General features: G+C 39.5%; 1 protein-coding gene across 1 annotated transcript in view; it reads left to right on the top strand.

Moving 5' to 3' along the window:
• Window positions 1-23,083, top strand: part of LOC308088116 (aquaporin-3-like) — a 123,447-nt gene that overhangs the window by 91,479 nt on the left and 8,885 nt on the right. The window contains exon 2 of the mRNA XM_080432479.1: window positions 18,384-18,563. Coding sequence (XP_080288605.1) covers window positions 18,456-18,563 — 108 coding nt within the window. The 5' untranslated portion in view covers window positions 18,384-18,455. The remainder of the gene's footprint in view (window positions 1-18,383; window positions 18,564-23,083) is intronic.

Below are 23,083 nucleotides of genomic sequence, written 5' to 3'. Positions count from 1 at the left end.
TTTGCTTCTGGGGATTCTACAATTGTCTTTTAAATCCTAAATCTTTTTTTTTTTCTTTTTTTTTTTACTCATGTTGCTACTGTATAATATCAGTGGTTCTCAAAAGTTTTCATGTCAAGGACCCCCAAAATGATATGTATTAGGACCCCCAAAATGATATGTATTTGGACCCCCATCTCACAATATGTTGTTCCAGGGACCCCCAGAAGCAAAGATTTGGACAAAGTTTGCACTCAGTTTCAAGATGTTTCAAAAATAGCAGATCCTATGAGCTTGTATATCTGCTATTTTTGAATAGCCAAAGTATAAAATAATGGTTAAAGTGGTTCAAATCTAAAATGACAGATGCTGTCCCGGTCTTAATGGGTTAAATAAAGGACACATACAATGATAATCGGCAGCGCAGTCAGTTTGCTCTGTTAGCATCATTCTTTCTAGCAGCTCGGTATATGGGCCCATGGGAAATGTACAGAGACAAATGGGTTGCAGACGTTCTCCATGACATGACATGACCTTATCTTTCAAATGTTTTTGTTGTTGAATAGAATTTATATTGAGATCAAATTTCAAAGGAGGCAGTAAATCCACCAGATTAGGTAAAAAAAGAAAAAGAAAAGAGAAAGACTGGCACAGAGGAGTGAAGCTGGCAAGGAAGTGACAGTAGCTTGTGCCCCAGGCTTTGTGCTGCTGTCTCAGTCAGATGCCTGGGTTCTTCTGCCCAATGGATAAAACTGCATGAAATGTCAAAGCAGTGAAAGCACCATGTTTTGTCTACGATCAGTCAAAGTTATAAATCAAATGATTTCAAGTATTGGATTGCCAACTTCAGAATCAGAATTCAAAGCAGTTCATTCAAGGCAGTGTTGATTTTTACAGTAAATTTTGATTTTGTTTCAGTCATAGTCTTTGAATAAATTTCCATTTAGTTTTAGTCATATTTTAGTCATCTGAAAAGTTTTAGTCGAGTTTTTGTCGACTAAATCTACTGTTGATTTAGTCGACTGATTTTACAACTTGGTTGCATGCTGAAAATAGCCGATCTACAAGCTCACAACACGTGACGTCAACACGTAGATCTGCTATTTTCAGAGTGCAACACCCGAGCGCAACCAAACATAAAATGACTTGTCTTTTAGTTCTACTGGATCTCGTCTCCACTAGTCCCTCCCTAACGTTTTAGTCTAGTTTATTTTTTTTGACGTAGCTTAGTATTTATTTTGTTTTTATTTTGTTTTCGTCGGTGAAAAAATGCAGTCGACGTACATTTTTCCTCATAGTTTTAGTCGACGAAATCAACACTGAAAGGATATTGATTTGCCAAAATGGTGATGTGACAACTCGACCAAAGGCAACATACTGATGCTGAAAGTAAATAGCTTCTGAACAGCAACGACCCACTAACAACATATGGCATAGTTTGATACAGTACATAAAGTCATAGTAACTTTTTTCAATTAAAAGTAATTTGTGATATACTGTAATTTTTAAGTGGTACATATTTTTTACAATAACCATTCCACATAAATGTTTTTGGACAACTTCTAAACACTATTCACAGAGTGTCGGACAGACACGCTACAAATAGACACATTTATTAAGTTAATACATACCATTGTTGTTGCTTTCCAAAATGTCCTTGGCACTAAGCACCCTGCAGCATTCCTTTTGGATTGGTGCTTCCATGGTTTAGTTTCGATATGAATACTAGGACTCGCGGTTCTAACAGAGGTGTCGCCAAAAAGTCTGACTGTTGGACGTGATGGAATGACTCCAGTCCCCCACCCTATATCATTGCTGTAACTCCTTAAAGGTATCATGACATTCATGTTTACACCACATTCAGAGTCTTTGTCCTGGTCCTTCAAACGTGTACAAAAAGTTTTAACTGAAAATTCCACTCCAGTGATTCACTGTAGGTGTTTTTGTCTCACATTTCTAAAGCCTTTTCAACTGCAATGAAAAAAGAAATCTTTGCCTGCGGGTGTCGCTGGTGAGGGATTTTGCCTGTCAATCATCGCCTCTGCTCCGCCCCCCCCAAAGGAAAGGATAGGGGAGGGGAGGGGCGAGGAGGAGAGTGGGCGGGATTAATCGACTGTGACCTCACTGTCGAAGGGCCAAGCTCAGATTACTTTTCAGCCTAATTATTCAGAAAACCCCAGACCACAGAAAATCCACTGAATGTTCAAAGTTCAGATTTTTTGGGTGTAATTGAGGTCATAAAACCCCAAAAAAAACATACAAAATAAAAAAAGTTAAAATGAATGTCATCGAACCTTTAAACCCTATAATATCATTGCTGTCGGGTAGAAACCACGTATGTCCCAAGAAGACTGTTACTTTTTCAGAAAATGTAAAAAGGACCCTTTGTTCCTATGGATCTAATATAGATATTATTTAGTCACAAGCTCTTGTTAATACTTTTCATTGGTGCAATATTTATAAAACCCACTTTCGGGGCCCCTGATGGAGGGGAAGGGAAGTGGTTGGAATAACGTGTTCCTTCCACGCACTACGTCCAACCAGGGAAACTCTCCCCTGTCAGGTGACAAGAAGGTCAGTTGGCTCTCATGCATTGCAGGAGGCATGACCTCGGCTCTGGCCTCCCTAGGCTGGTGAGGGGAGTGTAGCGCTCAGGATCACTTAGAAAATTGGCACCGCGTGAAAAATAAGGGTTACAAAATTGCGGGATAAAAAATTATGTAAAAAGAAAAAAGAAAAAAAAAAAACTTTCACTTAATAGAAAATAGAAAATAAATATTAAACTAGAAAATGTGCTCCTCGGAGCACAAGTCTCCGCCAGCAGACCTGTGCTATCGTTTTTTGTCATTTAGGGATTCTTTGTCTCTGTTTAGTGTTCTTTGTCTCTGTTTCTTAGCTTTGGCCTTCTGCGCCTTTGCTTCTTCATCAGGTTTCAGACGATGTTACTGCTTCTTCAGTTTGCGTAATGGGAGTTAGTTGCATTGTGTGATCTCAGCTGTGATCTCTGTTTGTACTGTATAGTACTGTTCCTGTCTAAGCTATTTATATATTTATATTACATGAAACTTGACCAATGTTAGGTGTTCTCAGAGGGACACACACACGCACGGTCGGGTGATTTGTACTGGAAGGTACTGTTCCAATCAAGACTGATTGATCCTGTCTTACCTCACTTCAAAAAATATAAATGGCTTTTTGAAGTGACACACCTATTTATAGGATTTTATTTCGTCATGCGTCCCTCTAGCCAATCAAAAGCATTGGTGTCAACATATTGTCACGTGTCACGTGAGGATAAAACGTTGAAATATGGAGATACAAGGTTTCTGCCCGATAGCAACGATATACGTGGTTAACCAGAGATCCCCGGGGGTCTATACTAGGCCCCCTTCTTTTTTTCCTCTTACACCAGTTAGTTCTCAACCTTTTCAGGCCGTGACCCCCCCAAAATAATCATATTTGAACAGGGGACCCCCCACCCTGACAAGCACTCGGAATGTAGGAGTTGAGGCATTACATTTAGTTTGACTTCGTTCCACAGATAAATATTGTGAAAATAGCAGATCTACAAGCTAACAACGCCTCGCAACACGAGCTTGTAGATCAGCTATTTTGAAGATGTTTACCTCTTTCTTATATTATTTGACAATTTGGCCAATATTTGACCAGTTTGTATAGTATAGTTTGTTGATCACTTTTGATGCAGTGATGGTCCTTTTTATTTGGTTTTAGATGTCACTTAACTGTAATCTGGGGACCCCCCAAAATCATGTGGTCCCGACCCACGGGTTGAAAACCACTGCTCCACACCAAATGTCTTTGTCTAAATCAGCTGTTTAGCTCTGGTCAGTGGATACTGTTATGGGACGGCCTGTGTTGGGCAAGCAAATTATGTTTATACAACGGTCTCCCTCAACAATGTTGAGGGAGACCGTTGTATATAAACATAATTTATGTAGAGGATAACAAAAGGAGTGATATGAGTGACACCTTAGCCCCGGGCTAACACACAGGACAGGGGTTTGGGGGCAAGAAATAAGTTACAATATAGTAAGTCAGCACAAAGAGAGACTTAAAGTAACAGTCAGTGATAATGATCATAGAAGGAGAGGTTTGAGACCCTGTTTACGGGCCAAATACTAGTCTATGAGTACAGTAAACTGTTTACTATGTTGAAAACAAAATGCTTAGACTTGTGTCATTAACATGTCAAAGCAGGCGTTATGGTGAGAATCAGCCGTAAATAGGCCTAAATAAACGGGTCACAGGCTCTGAGACAAAAGTCTGACATAAGGTTGTCATCGATTGAATAGTTACACATACAACAAAGTTATATTATCAATTCTAAATGGCGGTTACAATCCAAAAAATATACAATTTGTGCAATGAGGTAAGGTTGTGCTAAGATATTGTCCAAAAATACGTTGTGCTCAGTTGGTGAGCAGGTGTTTAGGCTACAGGTTAAAGGAGTAGTTCACCCAAAAAAATACTTATTTTCTATCAATTACACACCCTAAAAAGCCTTGATGTTTTTTTGTTTTTGTCGCATTCCTGAGCCAATAAATTGATGACCGGGTCATAGGTCAATAGGAGACTCGGTAGGAGACGTATCAAATTATTGGCTTAGGACAAAAACAAAAACAAAAAAATCTCCATGAATTCAAGGCTTCATGGGGTGTGTAATTGATAGTGTAGAAAATAAGTAATTTTTTGGGTGAACCACTCCTTTTAAAGACACAATTGAGCTGGAAGGTCATTCATTGTTCAGAGTTCTGATGGCCTGAGGGGGGAAAAAGCTCTTTCTGTGTCTCTCTGTTGTGGATTTGTGACGGCGCAGGTGGTTGTGTGACCACAGCAGCACAAAAGTCTAATTGCTGTAGTGAATATCGTCTCTGTCGGGTGGAAACCTCATACGTCGTTACTTTTCAGGATCAAAAATAGCAAAAGTAGCAGATCAACAAGCTCAAAACGCAGCACGAATCGAGCTTGCAGATCTGCTACTTTTGATGCTTTAGTGTGACGCTCTAGTTATGTAGGACGTATCAAGTAGGGCGTTAATTTACCAAAAAACACAACAGGTTAAAATATGGAGATAAGTGGTTTCTGCCCGACAGCAACGATATAATGAATATAATGTTTCATTGCCTTCTGTTTTCAACCCGTACAAACTAGTCTTGTAGGAGTAGTGGGCATCTATCCATTGAACAGTTAGGGCAGAGTCTGCAAACCTTTTGTGGATCAGATTCAGGGCCCACTTGAAAATCTCAAAAGCGTTTGCGGCCCACCCATCACAGGTCGGGAACCACTGAGTTAGGGGTTCAGCGACTTACTCAAGCACACCATGATGGGAATAGGACCACAATGGAAACAAGTCCCCACGACTTTTTTTGTGTTATCCTTTTAGCCCAAATGCCTGACTGTAGCCTACTTTGTGCTGTTTACATTTCTGACCAATAAAGTATTCAATCAATCAATCAATGTGATTGAACAAGCAACCTTCCAGTTCCAAAGCAATAGCTCTACCCCCTCTGAGCCACTGCCGCCCCCATTGTGTTTATGCCGTAATTATGTATTTGCTCATACTTGCTCCGTTTGGGCAACATTTTTATTCTCATGTAATTGACTGGTGTCGGCACTTAGCATTTCCAGGGAAAAATACTTTGCAACAACACTGGCTTTCACCACCAACAACACTGCTGCAGAAGTGTATCAGAAGTGTACTTACAGGCTTGCAGGTACATGCCCGTTATGACTTAAATGTAACTTTCCTCTTCTACGCCGGATTTGAACCGACATAGAACCGGCGCAAGTGCTGTCATCTTTACCATTGAGCTAATGGAGCCTGCCTGCTTGCTCAGGGGATAAATTGAATCTTGACCATTAGGTCAAAGTTTGTGTCAGATCCATAGTATCTCTAGGTGAGACATGACCTTTGACACGATCTAAATATCTCAATAGAAGAGCAGGGAGACTAAATACAACGACCCCAATTGTAGAAGTTATATATTTGTATTAACATACTCTACCATACAGATTGTATAAGTTATATTGTATTAACATACTCTACCATACAGATTGTATAAGTTATATTGTATTAACATACTCTAGCATACAGATTGTATAAGTTATATTGTATTAACATACTCTACCATACAGATTGTATAAGTTATATTGTATTAACATACTTGGACAAAATTACATTTTATCAAAAAGAAGTTACATAGCACCACTTTAATGTACACATTAAAGTACACTGGAATTCATCAGCATTCCATCATATTGTGAGATAGATGGACATATGAACAAAGATGGAGTTGATGTAAAGAAACATGTAGCCTTTATAAAAATATATGTATATACCTATATACACACATTAAGGACAACTATGATTTTCCTCTCTGGTGTTGAAGGCATGTGAGATTGAAATGTTGCGTGACTATCCCTGCTCCGGCCAGCTCAGCTCTTTGAGAGATTTGTCTTAGATTTCACTTCAGGTTAATTAATGAGGGGGCAGTGAATTTGATATGTAGGGAAAAGGTTGTGTTTGATGAAGCCAAAGAATAAGGTTTGACAGTAAGAGAACGCCTACCGTAAGTTGATCACAAAAACAGTTATTGTAATCCATTACACTTACTGGGGAAAGGGAATCAGATTTGAATCAAGATTTTGCCTGCTAAATCAAATCACTTGGATGGCTGATTGCTCAGCAAATATTGTGAGATGATGTGAAATTATGAATTCACAGCTATTGATATAATCCTCTTTTATTCCCCAAGATTTATTGTTGGCATTTTATGCTTTATTTCAGATACCGTCGTTCTAGGGTAGAGACTAGACAAGAAACCAAGGGCAGAGAGAGACATGCAAGATAACACGGGTAGGAATCGAACCTTGGTCTTCGCATCGCAAGTGGCTTTTTAATTAATTTTATTATTTAATACATTTCACTTCAATCATTGTTCCCTAAAAGAAATGTGATAATATTTTAAATGCATTTAGATCCAATAGTAATGAGTTATACTGTATGTATTGCCAAGTACATGTACACACCTGTTACCTGAAGTCACCAGAAGGAGCCCCTCACTGGATCTCACTGAACCCAATTTCGGCACAAAAATGGGGCCAAATTAATTCTACTGCTATGCCGCCAGAATAAAAAAGTGTGACTCCTTACACTCCTTCAAAACCGCTCTAAAAGAGCACCTACAGGTGGTTGCAATTTGTAATTGGCCTCCGTAAATAGTAAAAAAAAGTCTAAGCTTATCACCGGAAATCCAACATGCAATGTTATGCAACATCCACCCCTGACAGTAGTGGTTCATGTTTTCTCATCTACTCCTCTCACATCAATAGGACCACAATGGAAATATTTTTGTGTCAATATAAAGAAGTAAGTCAATCAATCAATCAATCAATCCATCTCTGGGCCCAACCATTTATTTTTATTTTATCATTATTATAAACATTCTAACAATGAGTCCATTTCAAGATACCAGATAGGAGGTTTCTCTCTAAAAGTACAAAAGTTTTGGCATCAAAACAAACTTAAAGTACCAAAAGTAAAAAGCATTCATTATGCACAATTTCCCATTTTCCCAAGGTTTTCAAAGTGCATACAAATCTTTTGAAAATAGTAGATGTACATGCTTGTGAGCTTGTGAGCTTCTTAGATCTGCTATTTTCAACTAGCCAAAGTGTATATAGGGCTGAAGTGGCTAATGTATGTTTTGTAATAATAATCTAAATCGTAGTAACTAAACGTTTTCAAATACTTGTAGTGGAGTGAAAGTATAATATTTATCTCTGAGATGTGGTGGAGTATAGAAAAAATGGAAATACTCCAGTAAAGTAAGAATTCCTCAAAATGTACTTAGTTACTTTACATGTGCAGCCCTCGGCATGGGGGACCATCATTAGAACAGATGACCTTCTCTCTCTCACACACACACACACACACACACACACACACACACACACACACACACACACACACACACACACACACACACACACACACACACACACACACACACACACACACACACACATATATACACATACACATACACATACACATACACATACACATACACATACACATACACATACACATACTCATACACACACTCAACATGTTCCGATGGCGGCCCACGTGAGAAACCCACCCACTACTGGTCATTTTACACTGGACGATCCAGCTTGGAGGGACACATGGGGAGTGGGTGAGCAGACATCAAAGAGAGAGGGAGTTTACTGTAAACGAAGACTGTGCTGTGGCAATATGATAAAACACTACAGTAATTTGTCTTAGTGAGAGTATATTGACAGCGACTCATGCTTATTTTGACATGGCTTGATGAGTTGCTCAATATCGGGGATATTATATATTGCGCAACGTTTTTTTATTGGTTTTTCTCAGCCGATTCCAAGCAAGCGTGTCATAGAAGTGTGTGTGTGTGTGTGTGTGTGTGTGTGTGTGTGTGTGTGTGTGTGTGTGTGTGTGTGTGTGTGTGTGTGTGTGTGTGTGTGTGTGTGTGTGTGTGGGCGTGTGATAAAGAGTAGCTGTTGACAGGCAGAACATTATTTTAATTACTGACTAATTATGGGGGAAAGTAGAGAAAATGGAAATGTACCAGAGACGAGGCTCAAGCGAAGCCCCCCCTTGCAGGGCTGAAGGGAATGTGCATTGTAAGCATTTTTATCAGAAATGAGGTTATTCCAGCTTATAATTAGCAGACATGGCAACACTTCCAGTTAAATTAGTCATTTACAAGCAGCGGTTCCAGATAAGGCCATTTAAAGAAGGAAAGGACGTCTACGTCACTTTATTGTTTCAGCAATTCCAGCTGGTAGATTCATCTCACTGGGAGGGTTAATGAGAGGGAGAGAGGGGGTGGGAGGGGGGCATGCGTATAAATAAACTGTAAACTAATCGATTCAACAAAATGAAAGAATAAGGCATATCAAACATTGTTTCCTGCTATTCTTGTTTTTCTATTTGCACACTATAGTTTTATTGAGATCAATCTAAAGTCAAAGAGCACAGAGTGAGGTTATGTGAGAGTCAATTAATGACAACATGTTAACTAATTATCGTGATGACAGCTCATACTGCTCAGCCAGAAACTTCTGTGCTCTCTTTAGATACTTCAATAAAACATAGTAGTGTGATATGTCCTCTTTTCCAGAACCGATTATTTAAATGATTGCAACCTTTGTCAGATAATCAGATCAGGAAAACAAACAATATATGAACAAACAATATAGTATATTGTTTGTTTCCTACGCTTGTCCACTTGTCCAATGCATTCCATCAATCTTCCGGCTCCAGCTTGCCCCCCATACATATACAGTAAGCCGGAAGCAGGGTCTATTTTTGTCCCTGCCCCTTTTCAGTCTGGCTTGAGTGAAAACAAGAGGGGGCCTAGTTTAGACCCCTGGTCGACTCCAGTTAAATAAAGTATAAAGGGTTTAGGGTGTTTCAGTTGTGTGTGTGGGCCTAGTACACATAGACCTCTCGCCCCATGACATCCTGGGGAATTTGGAGGTTTTCCTTTTATAGTTTCCACGAACCAAAAAAAAAGTGATGACCTTACTTTTGCTGCGACAATGAGTGTTGTTGTTTAGACTAGAAAGGAGTGCTCTCTAGCTCTTAAAGAGCAAATAAAGCTCTCTCTTTTTATCTCCACATGCACTCCTACAGTGCCTTCTCTCTCTTTCTCTATTTTTACAAACAAATGCAATGATTCATGGAGTCCTAAGTTTCATTAGAGTAAACTTGATTTTCCCTTAAATAGACAGCCTAAAAAACCAAGGCATTCTTTGGTCTTCATCAGAGCAACTTACAATTATTGTCAACTAACAACACATTAAAGTGCTTAGACCCATTTAGACCTGTTGTAACCTATACGTTGTTATACCTTTCAATCCGGGAGCCACCTCTGTGTCTCATTAGTTGTTGCTATACATATAGCAACATAATTGTTTATTTATTTTTCGAGTAAGAATTTGAACGTTTTCAGAAAACAACTTCTTTTTTTAGAATCGGCCTCAATTAAACTCCAAAGAGTGTACAAATGTAAATCACTTTTACAGGGGCCAGTTTCAAATTGCAGCCACCTGTAAATGCTCTTTTAGAGAGGTTTTCAAGGAGAGTAAGGAATAAGGATTCACATGTTTTTATGCCTATTGGTAGGGTTACACATTTTGGTGGCATAGCAGGAGAACGAATTTAACCCCTTGTTTGAGCCAAATTTGGGTTGGACGTGATTAGTGGAGCTCCCTCTGGTAATGTGATTGTGGACGTTATTGACGTTTTGGAAGTAGTGTGACAGGTTACATGGGTGTCGTTGTGGTGTAGCGTATCTTGTAGACCAGGCCCATTGCAAGTTGCTGTACTCAGTTTCCGCTCCCTTTTCCTTGGAACCAGAGAGGAAGAACAACACCATAGACATGACACACCTCAATAATACCATGTGTCACCCATAGCTGACGCACGATGGGATAGGAATAGAGAATGTGATGTTTTATAGCAAGCAGATGCCAGTTGTACTTCTGTAGTGACTGTATTAGTAGGGCGATGGTTCTCAATGTGGACTCCGGAGACCCCCAGGGGTCCCTAGAAGAGGTTCCAGGTGGTCCCTAGCTAATATGAAGCCACCTGTATGAATGAATGAACCATTGTAAAGCGCTTTGAGCACTTGGAAAAGCGCTATAAAAATGCAATTCATTATTATTATTATTAATGATTGATAGTTAGGAAGTGAATGGACCCTTACAGGTCCCGTAACTCAGAGAGTGTAAGAGTGCATTTGTGGGTTCATTTCATTCCATTTGCTTAATGGTGAGTCCATTTGTACAGATTAACACAGATGATTTTACAGTGTAGATTGAGGACCCAAAGATTTAAAAAAATTATATCAATTGGGGGTTCATGGCCTACTGCATACTGTTATGCTGTAGGCCATACTGTGATTGTTTTTTTTACATCTAGTTTTAGTTACTTAGCAAGTTTTTGTATAACAACCTGTGTGTGTGTGTGTGTGTGTGTGTGTGTGTGTGTGTGTGTGTGTGTGTGTGTGTGTGTGTGTGTGTGTGTGTGTGTGTGTGTGTGTGTGTGTGTGTGTGTGTGTGTGTGTGTGTGTGTGTGTGTGTGTGTGTGTGCGGTGTTGTACAGATTTGTTTGTCTGTCTGCGGTGTGTATGTGTGTGTGTCTGATGTGTCCATCCATGTGTACGTGTGTGTGTGCCACTCACTATACGCACGCACACATGAATGTGTCTCACTTGTTTGTTTGTATGACAGTCGCAGGATAATTAAGCCACTGCGGGCCTTGTGGTTTTGATTATAAGATTATGAAGCTACGTGACACATATCACGAGGACAGGCCACACAGAGAAGACAAGACAGGTCATGGTCTTCCTGTCTGCACCAACCAATATAATGAAGACAACAGTTGTCTGCATGCAACACCGAGATGATGGTAAACCAAACCACAAAACTTTACCCAATCACTGTGATAAGAATCAGATATGCTGATTCACCTGGTCGTCTGTGAAACAACATGCAGAGAGGTTTAGGATGGACATATCCGTATATTTTGCAAGACACTGTGATGATATTAACACAATTCCTAATCTTGCCTGTTTATCAGCTCACATGGTAGGTAGACCTGACAGTCGGCCTGGAGGCAGTAGGTTAGTCACTGATATATCATGCATGGACATGACTTTACAGTTCTCTCCACTTTCACACAGCTGATTGCAGTGTTAATTTTGTCGACCCAAACTATGGCGAAAAATGTTCGGCGACTACCTTTTTTCACTGACGAAAACTAAATAAAAACTATACTAAGCTACTGTATGATGACTAAAACTAAGACTAAATATGTTGGCAATTTCGTAAACAAATAAAAACTAGAGTTAAATGTTAGAGAGGGACTAGTGGAGAAGAGTAGTTCCAGTAGAACTAAAAGACAAGTCATTTTATGTTTGGTTGCACTCGGGTGTTGTGCTCTGAAAATAGCAGATCTGCAAGCTCACAGGTATTTGTTAAAATACTCTTATTTGCGAACAAAGAAGTTGTAAATGTGCTTCATCCTTTATCGTGATCATTGTCTAAGACGTTATCGGAGACCCATGAAGCACCTCAGCATATTGGCTTGCAGGTTGAAGGATCATTTACATTCATTTATTTATCGAGATGGTTGTGTGACAAAGTATAAATTACATTCAACAGTAACGGCCATAGCTGAATGGGTAGAGACTAGGCAATCTGGGAAACAGAAGGTTCCCGGTTCGCCCAGCCTATGTGTGGAAGTGTCCTCGAGCAAGGCACTTTTCCCCCAACTGCTCCCAGGTGCTCGATTAATAACACACTGCTCCTAATAGTTGAATATAAATGCAGACGGCAAATCTCATGCATAGTATGTGCAAATGTACAGTGCCAAAAATACCCCAAAGGAGTGGGGACTATAACTAAATCTGACCACCCAACTATAAGGTATTGGTTCTCAATGTGGGGTCGTGGGACCCTCAGGGGTCCTTGGGGGGTACCAGGGGCCCCCAGAAAGATTAGTTAATATAGCATGACGCGTCACAATCATTTTAACCACTTTAACCATATTTTATACTTAATATATACAAAAATATGAAAATGTTTGCAAATCTTTGAATATCTTATTTTTCTTTTTAAAGACAAACATTTTAACACAATTCTTTGCTTCTGGGGGTTCCTGACACAACATATTTTTGAGATGGGGGGGGGTCCGCAGCCAAAAAACATATCATTTTGGGGGTCCTTGACATGAAAAGGTCTGAGAAGCACTGCCATAAGGATCCTTTTAACATGCATTATTATTCAAGTCTTCAGAACACTTGATGGGTGAATCTTTCTTCCAACGGTGCCCATGCAGCTAGCAACAAATAAGGAATCACGTAATCAGGAAATAAAACAGATAATAAGCAGGTTTAAACGAGTCATACATCTACGAATCCATTTACAGGAACGGCAGCTAGCTGTCATCATGTCTGTTGGAATGGGGGGTGATCATCAATCTGTCGTCACCCATCGACACCTGCCGTCCTTCCATGTCACAAACAAAATTCTAGACTGGCACTGCGGGCCCTCCCACTGCGGGGACACATCTGTACACATCTGGTAAACATGTGGCACGCAGACCGTGTGTATATTATAAACACTGTCTGATGCCTTTTACTGTGGAACTTAAGGCTATTCTCACTTGCTGTATATAATGAGAAGACAGGCTATAACGCACACTCAGTTAATCACACAGTTGAACATTTTGTGAAACGCTATTTTTACTATTTACAAAAATAGTGAAAATAGCCGATCTACAAGCTCACATTGTGTCGCCTCACAGCGCATTGTGAGCTTGAACATATTTTCGCAATTTTTTCATGACACCGTTGTACAACAAAGTGTAAAACATTGCTTAAGTGGTTAATCAAGCTAATTAATTTAGTCAGATAAAAAAAAAACTATTATATTTTTTCCTGCATTGATTTATTGATATATATCAAGGTATATCAAAAAGAAAAAAACATATATATACATATATATATATATATGGTACACACAAAAAAAGTATTTGATTAATCAGAAAAGTAATCGATTATAATAATCCCTAAGAATATAGCCGATAGTTGCTGCCCTGATCTGAAGAACTCATACATTCTGTTTGTTGTTTTTCTCGCCCTCATTTGCGGCCATACCTCCATTATCCTCCTGTTATTCCCCCCACTCCTCTGCAGTGTTTTTCTTTCTGAGCCAGTCCTCTTCAGAAGAGGCTGCTGGGCAGTGGTGGAAAAAGTATTCAAATGTTTAACTTGAGTAAAAGTATCAATACTGTAATGTAGAAATACTCTGTTACAAGTAAAAGTCCGGAATTCTAAATTTACTTCAGTTAAAGTACAAAAGTATTGGTATCAGAATGTACTTAAAGTACCAAAAGTAGAAAGTACTTATTATGCAGAATGTCCTATTAAAAAGAATTATGTATACAAATCTTTAGAAAATAACGGATCTACATATACAGGTCTGTGTTGTGCTTGTATGTAGGGCTGAAGTGGTTAATGTATGTTTTGTAATAATCTAAATCTACAAAGTAACTAGTAACTAAAGTTTTTAAATATAATTGTAGTGGAGTAAAAAGAACAACATTTGCCTCTGATATGTAGTGGAGTAGAAGTACGTATTGAAAATTAGAAATACTCCAGAAGAGTAAAAATACCTAAACATTTTACTCTTAAGTACAGTACTTGAGTAAATGTACTTTACTTTACACCACTGCTGCTGGGTAAAAAAAACATGTGGGCAACAAAACGGCTTCTATGCATCTGTTTTGAAGTAGGTCAGTCATGGGATTCATACTGAAAAAGACAGAATTTGGAGACAGGGAAGAGCAGAAGAGCCAGAATGTAATACACCAACAATCTGTATTTTTATAAGGTGAGTGCAGTGCGGGTACAATTCCAATTCTGAGACATAGATTATTATGTCTCACGTAGAGGATCCTGCATTGTGAACATAAAATTGGTAACACACACACACACACACACACACACACACACACACACACACACACACACACACACACACACACACACACACACACAAGAACATTCCCTAACACTGCATCTGGAAAACATTTATTTTTAACAACTTTATCTTTTTCCTCCAGCGAACACTGCCAATTGTGAGCGCCCAGACAACCTACGTACGCCACCCAGACGCCCCTTGGATCTGGAATACTTTATATACCTCCATACCTTCAATCATTATTTTAACCTTATTTTGCTCTTTTTTCCCCTCTCCTCCGGGTTTTTACATCTCGTTGCTGTCGGGCAGTAACCAGCTAACTCCATTTTGACGCTTTTGCTTTTTTTCCCATAAATCAGTGCTATTGAACACCCTTTACGTCTGTGTAAAAAATATTGAACCAATGAAAAGTATCAAAAAGCGCTTCTGACAAAACCAGCTAACTCCATTGGATCCTCAAACTTTCTGCTAAACCAACTAAGTCCACCAATGGGGGGTGGAGTTAATTGGTTTGGCTGACACTCTAGGCTCCACCCCCTTTTGACCTCCAACCTCATTGTGAGCTTGGCGTTCCATTAGGAGTTAGCTGGTTTCTGATTTCGTTGGTGCATGTTAAAATGCATCCTACTCTACCAAGCAACCAGTCAAAGCTAACACCCTTTAAAGACAAGCGGAAATGGCTTTTCGCAAGCCATGTCATGACATTTCCTCGTTACAGAGGGGCTGGATGCTTCCTCAGCCAGTGGTGGAAAAAGCACTCAAATGTTTTACTTAAGTAAAAGTATCAATACTGCAATGTAAAAAAATCTCTGTTATAAGTAAAAGCCCAGAATTAAAAATGTACTTGAATAAAAGTACAAAAGTATTGGTATCAAAATGTACTTAAAGTACCAAAAGTAGAAAGTAGTCATTGTGCAGAATGTCCCATTTCACAAGTTTTCAAATGTATAAAAATAGCAGATCTACAAGCTCACAATGTGTCGCATCGCGACGCATTGTGAGCTTGTAGATCGGCTATTTTCAAATGGTCTAAATGTATAAAAGGCTGAAGTATGTTTTGTAATAATACTCAAAATCTACAAAGTAACCAAAGTAGTAGTAACTAAAGTTTTCAAATAACTGTGGTGAAGTAAAAGTATAATATTTGCCTCTGAAATGTAGCGGAGTAGAAGTAAAAGTAATGAAAATTGGGAGTACTCAAGTAAAGTAAAAAATACCTCAAAATTGTACTTAAGTACAGTACTTGAGTAAATGTACTTAGTTACTTTACACCACTGTCCTCAGCCAATCGCAGCGACGGGACGGTGGGCTATTCAGCTGACCATCCCGCCCCCCCTCGGGCTATGGGATCTAAACGCACGCATGCGTCGTGCACTGCAACAAGTTTATCTTACTGCAGCCCTAAGCCGTTTGCAGTAACATAAACGTTTATGTTTGTAAACAAACGTTTGTTTACCCGCATCTGTTTAGTGAAGCTGTGTCTGTTTGACATGATGCTACAGAGTAGCACCGCCCTATAGTGTCTAGCAGGCATGATTGACAGGTGCCTGTCATCAATATTATTATTCGTTGAAATTGATCCGGACCTCTGCTGATGTATTCACACATTACGTTGTTGTTTGATTGTAGTTAAGATTGGACTTTTTTTTGGCATCCATCGTTAACCATGTCTCCGTTATGACCACGGTTATGCTAAAAACACATTTCTCATTTCAGCTGGTCAACAGCCAAACCTAACAGTCAAAATAACTGATAACTGCTGTGCAAGCGAACAGGGGCCTTTAAGGCGTGGGCTTTATGCTTTGTCTTCCTTCCTAAAAGTGACCCGGTGCACACATGCATTGAGATGGCGAGCCTAAAGGTCAATTCCCACCACATTGTTGCATATCTACGCAGACAGCACTAACTCACTTCTCACATTTTTGTGGGATGATGATGATGATGATGATGATAATGATGAGCTTGGTGTTCTGTTTAATTCCATTCCTTCCTCTTTTGAGTCGACTATAAAACTGTGCCTCACAGCGAGAGGTTGCATAACACGCATGACGCAGGAGTCTAAAGACGTCTGCTTTTTAGATTTACGTGACTCAGACCCCCCCGGGCTCTATAGGCCTATACACAACTTTCACCACCGATGTGTGATTATTTGCCAGTTAATGTCTTCCACAGAAAGACATCTAAAGATATCTGTACCAGTGAAACATGAGCAGTTTCAAAATAGGAATTCCTGTTGTGGTTTTTGGACTAGATATATGGTTCCCAATAAGTACCAAACAAAGCATGCATACTGCTAATGCATGAGTCGTTTCAAAACAGGAATTCCTGTTGTGTTGTGGGGTATAGATATCGTTCCCAATAAGTACCAAACAAAGCATGCGTATTGGGTAGTAGTTTCAAAAAAGGAATTCCTGTTGTGGTTTTCGGGAATAGATATCGTTCCCAATAAGTACCAAACAAAGCATGCGTATCGGTAAAACATGAGTATAGTTTCAAAACAGGAATTCCTGGGAATAGTTAGTATTTATATTTCCACTTAATGATGATTCCGATGTCTTCTCGTTAACTCTCTCCACACTACCACGTGGAACCAGATGAAATCTCAGTAAAAAAATTTAAACACATTACACTTAATACACCAAAGCTCCATTGAAAAATAAGTAATCCGTAAATGTATACCTTACAATAATATTCTGGTTTGATGTTCAATTTGATTAAAACTTTTGATAATGCGCCCCATAGTTTCAGAACAAAGGGGAATATAGCTTAAGTGGAACCAAATCCCCACCGAAGCCTGGGTTAAAAAGAAATGGTACACTGATTTGTGAAGCCTGGGTAAAAAAGAAATGGTACACTGATTTGTGCTGATATACAGCCATAGATGCTGATGGGGAAAAGGTTCTCACACCTCCATTGAAAGCAGACAAAGCAGGAATAATGTTGGGTGATGAAGTTTCAGACATGGGACAAAAGGACTGGACATAGAAAAGGAGGAGAGAGAGAGAGAGCGAGAGAGAAAACAAGAGAGAGAGAGAGAGAGAGAGAGAGAGAGAGAGAATAAGAGGTGGAAAAGGGTGTGTATTACAATTGTGTGTGCAGCGTTGGAAGAAATACACACATATTTTACTTGAGTAAAAGTATCAATACCACCAAGTGAAAGTCCGGTATTCCAAATTTACTTAAAAAAGTACAAAAGTATTGGTATCAAAATAAAAGTACTCATTGTGCAGAATGTCCCATTTCGCAAGTTTCTCAAATGTACCTGGACAATATTTCCTTTGGAAAATAGCAGATCTACAAGCTCAAGCACAAGTAAAAGTATTATGCAGAATGTCCAATTTCAAGTCGCAAAGCGACGTGTGTGAGCTTGTAGATCGGCTATTTTTCAAGTATATATAGTGGTTAATGTATGTTTTGTAATAATAATCTAAATCTACAAAGTAACTAGTGATTAACATTTTCAAAATTGTGGTGAAGCAAAAAATAAAAATATTTGCCTCTGAGATGTAGTGGAGTAGACGTACAAGTATTGAAAATGGTGAAATACTCCGGTAAAGTGAAAATACTGTACATCCAAATGGTACAGTACTTATATGTGTGTGTGTGTGTGTGTGTGTGTGTGTGTGTGTGTGTGTGTGTGTGTGTGTGTGTGTGTGTGCGTGCGTGCGTGCGTGCGTGCGTGTGTGTCTGAGTGTTCCAGAGTGACAGGAATAGGAGGCGTGGCTCTTCAGTGGGTGGGGCTGGACTCAGCCTGGCGTGGGTCCAGCCCCAGCATGCATGTCTTGTGTTTATAAGAGCAGGCCAGGTCTCTCCACACACACCACAGTCTCCACAGACAGAGGACTCAGCTGATCCCTGCCTGCTCATAGTAGCATATCCTTGACTCCTCTTAGAGCCTACCAGACAAGACAGACAACATGGGTAGACAGAAGGTGTTACTGGAAAAACTGGCACAGACCTTCAGGCTGCGCAACCTACTGCTTCGCCAGGCCCTGGCAGAATGTCTGGGAACCCTCATCCTGGTGGTAAGTGTGTGTGCATGTGTGTACACCAATGGTTCTTAAACTTTAAAATGTCAAGGTCTCCCCTTAACTCTGACAGTATACAAATGGAGGCTCCATTTGTATACTGTCAGAGTTACAGACTTGTAAAGGGTCAATTTAGAACCCCTTAAAGGGATAGTTCACCCAAAAAATGACTTATTTTCTATCAATTACACACCCCCATGAAGCCTTGAATTCATGGAGATGTTTTAGTTTTTGTCGCATTCCTAAGCCAATAATTTGATGACCAGCGGAAAGATGGTAATGTATCCAGTTGGAGACTCAAAGCAGTCAAAGGAGTCTCTTTGAGTCTCCTATCAGAAATACACCCGCTCATTGGCTAAGGAATGCGACAAAAACAAAAATATCTCCATGAATTCAAGGCTCCATGGGGTGTGTAATTGATAGAAAAAAAGTGATTTTGGGGGTGAACTATCCCTTTAACTCTGACAGTATACAAAAACAACAGCCATGTTATGTGTGTAATGTTACTTTCTTCACAGGTGATGCCTATGACCATAATGAAGGCTCTGTTCCATTCAGGGTCAAATAGAGTCAGTGTGCTGCTGCTATTGTGCTCAATGCAAACTACTAGTTTGCATACAACTCAATGCAAACTAGGCTCTGCTACAGTAAATGGAACGGAGCCTTATTTAGTCAGTATTGGTAACACCTGTGACTGAAGGATGTAACATTGCACAACAGCTGTTGTATTATTATGTCAGTGTGGCTGCTGTGGAAAGAGGTCTGTTGCACTGGTCCTTTTTTTTAAAATTCCATTTAGTTTCAAAGAGAACCTTCACCATATGTGTGCACAGCATTGCAGATGCTTTGGGTTTTCAGAATAGTAATTTTTTCCTCGTTCTGTAAGGCACTTGTTTTTGTCTTGTCTGACAGTTAGGAAAATATCATAAGAGAAGCTTGGAAGAGGTACAAGATAACATGCAAGCCAATAACATCAAATTAAAGATACAATATCAGATTATATAAATGAAATCTTTATTTTCAATGTGAAGATTCTGTCTCACACCTTTCCCAATTATCCTTAGTCTATAAGGCTTTCTCCAGGCTTGCATGGCACCAAAGAGCACCTTCCCCAGAAGCACTCATAGCATTGCATTCTAGTATTTCTGAAAAGGCTCTTAACTTGTTTTCTTAGAGATCGTTTAATTTAGAGGCTGCTGTCAGTCATTGTTCACATTGTGTTGATATGGAAGATTTGATGTCGACAAGAAAGAAAAGACATCTGCGCACACACACACACACACACACACACACACACACAGACCTCAAAGAGATTGAAGTGATGATGTGTTTATTAAACTTTATTTGTTTATGCATCAGTTAAGATACTGTGATACTACACTGTGGTGAAGCTTGAGCCATCAAAAAGTTGTCTTAGGAGCGTCTGTATTGAAGACAAACTCAAGAGGTCTGCAGCAGAGATGCCTGCACTACAATGTCCCTGGGCTAGAAAGCCTCAAACTGTCCACATGCTGATATTGATGCAAAAATGTCTTTGATTTAAGACGTCTGTGTCAAACGATGCTCATGAAAAGTAACTTACCTTGTATTTTTACTCAATTTTTAGGTACTTTTACTTTACTTGAGTATTTCCATTTTCAATGGCCAGACTACTCTATACATCGCAGCAGGCAAATATTGTACTTTTTACTCCAGTACAATTATTTGACAGATTTAGTTACTTTGCAGATTTAGGTTATTAATAAATAAAAAAATACAATATTTTGATGTCAATACTTGAACTTTTACTCAAGTAAAATTTTCAATACAGCCTTTTTACTTGTAACAAGAGTATTGTTATATTGTTGTGTGCTATTACCACTTTTACTTAAGTAAAACATTAGGAGTACTTCCTCTACCACTGCTACTGAGTAGCATTGATGATAGTCAAAGACTGAAATGTTTCAATTGAAGTCTGACACATTTACTCATTTTGTTAGTTCCTAGTTTTTCGTTTATTACATTTTTGACATTTCTTAGCACAGTCTGGTGGAGTCTGCCACACCAATTTCACTGCACATGCTTGGACCGTTTGAGCATGTCAGCCTTTTCTGCATCAATCTCAGCATGTGGACTACTTTTTTTTTTTTCATCTCTACTGCCGACTTCTTACATTTGACATATCCAAAGCATTATTCATCCATATGCAATGTATGATTTATACTACTTGAGGAAAAAACTGGTTGGTGACTGATGCAGTGTGTAGTGTACTCACTGACGGTGAAACTCGGGGGCGAGGGCATTTTCTTAACCACTTAAGCCCTACTTCTTTATACGATAAATAGCAAATCTACTGTCAACTTGTCAAGACTCAAGATGCAACACGTAGTGAACTTGTAGATCTGCCATTCATTTTTTTCTTCTAATATTCTGAAAATAGGGACACACCAGGGTTAACATAATGTCTTTGTTAAATTGTGACACGCCCACTTTGGTTCCCAGTTCAGGGCAAGAACTGTACTGTAATTGGTTCCAGTTCCAAACCAACTTATAGGGTTCTGAACCAATTCATTTTCAGTGGAAACACTCTAAACTGGTTCAAAATTAGGCGGGGGGGGAAAAAGAACGAACCGGTTCAACCCTGGTGGAAAAGTGGCCACAGTGAACACAACTATAATATTTACTAAGAACACCTACTGTAGTGCAGGATGGATCCAGGACACACAAGTTGACACAACCTCACATTACCTTCTATTGTCGGTGGTTGAGCTTTAGCATCATGTGTTCTCTGTTTGCTGAAGTGCATGTATTTAAGGCAAGGCAAGTTTGTTTGTATAGCAGTATTTCAATGTCAAGGCTTAATATAAGGCATTTAAAGTATATCGAATAACAAAGACACATATCAGTGACAGTCCAGACACCACATCTGATGGAGATACTGTATACATTTCCCATATCAAAAGATTAGATTAAACTGTTTATCCAAGCGTAAATTCAATATATAAACAGTGTAACATCTATATCCCTTTCAATCTCAGAGGTCTAATCTGTCTTTAGTCTAACTTCATCCCATATGTAAGCGCTTGGATATACAGTTAATACTCAAACAAAATTAAAGCTGCAATCGGTAAGTTTTATGTCCTACCCGGGGCTCGAATCCAGGTGGTCTCCTGTGTGGGAGACCAAACATCTACCACTCAGCCATGAGGCAATTGGCCAGGGTAGATGCAGTACTGCGTTGCGCTTATGAGCGCCAGGCAGTACTACTCGTGACAGAGTCTAAATTTGTCAATGGAAGAGAAGGGAGACCACCGCCAGCCACTGCATATACTAGTTATTGTATTCACGTACTCTACCATATACAGTAGATTGGTTGAAATAACGTGTTATTCATTGAAATAAGTTCTGAACTGCAGCTTTAAGGGCATTTCAGGCTTCCACGGTGTAGCTCCGACTCAGAGTTGAATGACTTGTGGCTTACTTAGTGGTTAATAAAGTAATTGATCAACGTGTAGAAACCTGCACCCTTTCATGTTGACATCTCCTTAATGGCCACTCCCTAAACCACAATAACCTGCAGTAGCTGCCACTCTAAACAACAAAGGCAATTTATGCAAGTAAAAATCATTATATACTGTTAGCTTTCCCCCAAACCCCCTCTATAAGGAGCTATTTTCTGAGATTCTGAACCCACTGTTTTTTATTTACATTTGTGATTTTTTTTAGGTGGCATACATGTGTACAGAGTGAGTTACAGAATCATTTTAATTCAGTATAGAACCTGTTTTGGTAAGGCTGTACTGTAGCTTATTTGTCAGTATAAATGCATGTAAATTTAAAAGGACATATTGCCCCCCAAATCCTAACAACAAAACGTATGTTACGTGAAATGGCGTATAGAGTCATAATCATCCAAGAATTAAGCCACACCAGTATTTGGTGACTAGTACTACTCAGCGCTGTGTACTGTAGGTAGGTAGGTAGGTAGGTAGGTAGGTGATTTAGCATGCTGCCGGTAGGTGTGGCACGTGTAATCATAACAATACAATATGTTATGTGAAATGACGTATAGATTCATAATCATCCAAGAATCAGACCACACCAGTATTTGGTGACTGTCTAGTACTACCCAATACCCATCACTGTGTGTACTGTTAGGTGAGGTGATTTAGTACGCTGCCGGCAGGTGTGGCACGTCTGTTCTGCAGGTGACATGTGACTCGGGTGCTGGGTGGGACGGCAGACTCAACAATAGAGGTGACACACGATGAGCATGCTTGACATATTTTTACTTCCTCTATTAGGAGATGTCACCTCCCACCTCACTCTGTCTATCTCTCTCTGTCTGTCGTTCTCTCTCTCTCTCTGTCGCTCTCTCTCTCTTCGAACACTACTTGTCTGTTAACATATTGACCCTCCAAAGCTGGTAATGAGTCATCAGCAGTTAGTACAGGATGAAAGGTGTGCGCAACTGAGCATTTGTCTCCAGCTCGCTGAGTAGTGACCATGTCTACAGGCATCATTCCACATGATGCTTC

This window comes from Gymnoscopelus braueri (assembly GCF_963280865.1).
Source record: "Gymnoscopelus braueri genome assembly, chromosome: 7".
Lineage (NCBI taxonomy): Eukaryota > Metazoa > Chordata > Actinopteri > Myctophiformes > Myctophidae > Gymnoscopelus > Gymnoscopelus braueri.
This window is presented reverse-complemented; position numbering and strand designations above follow the sequence as displayed.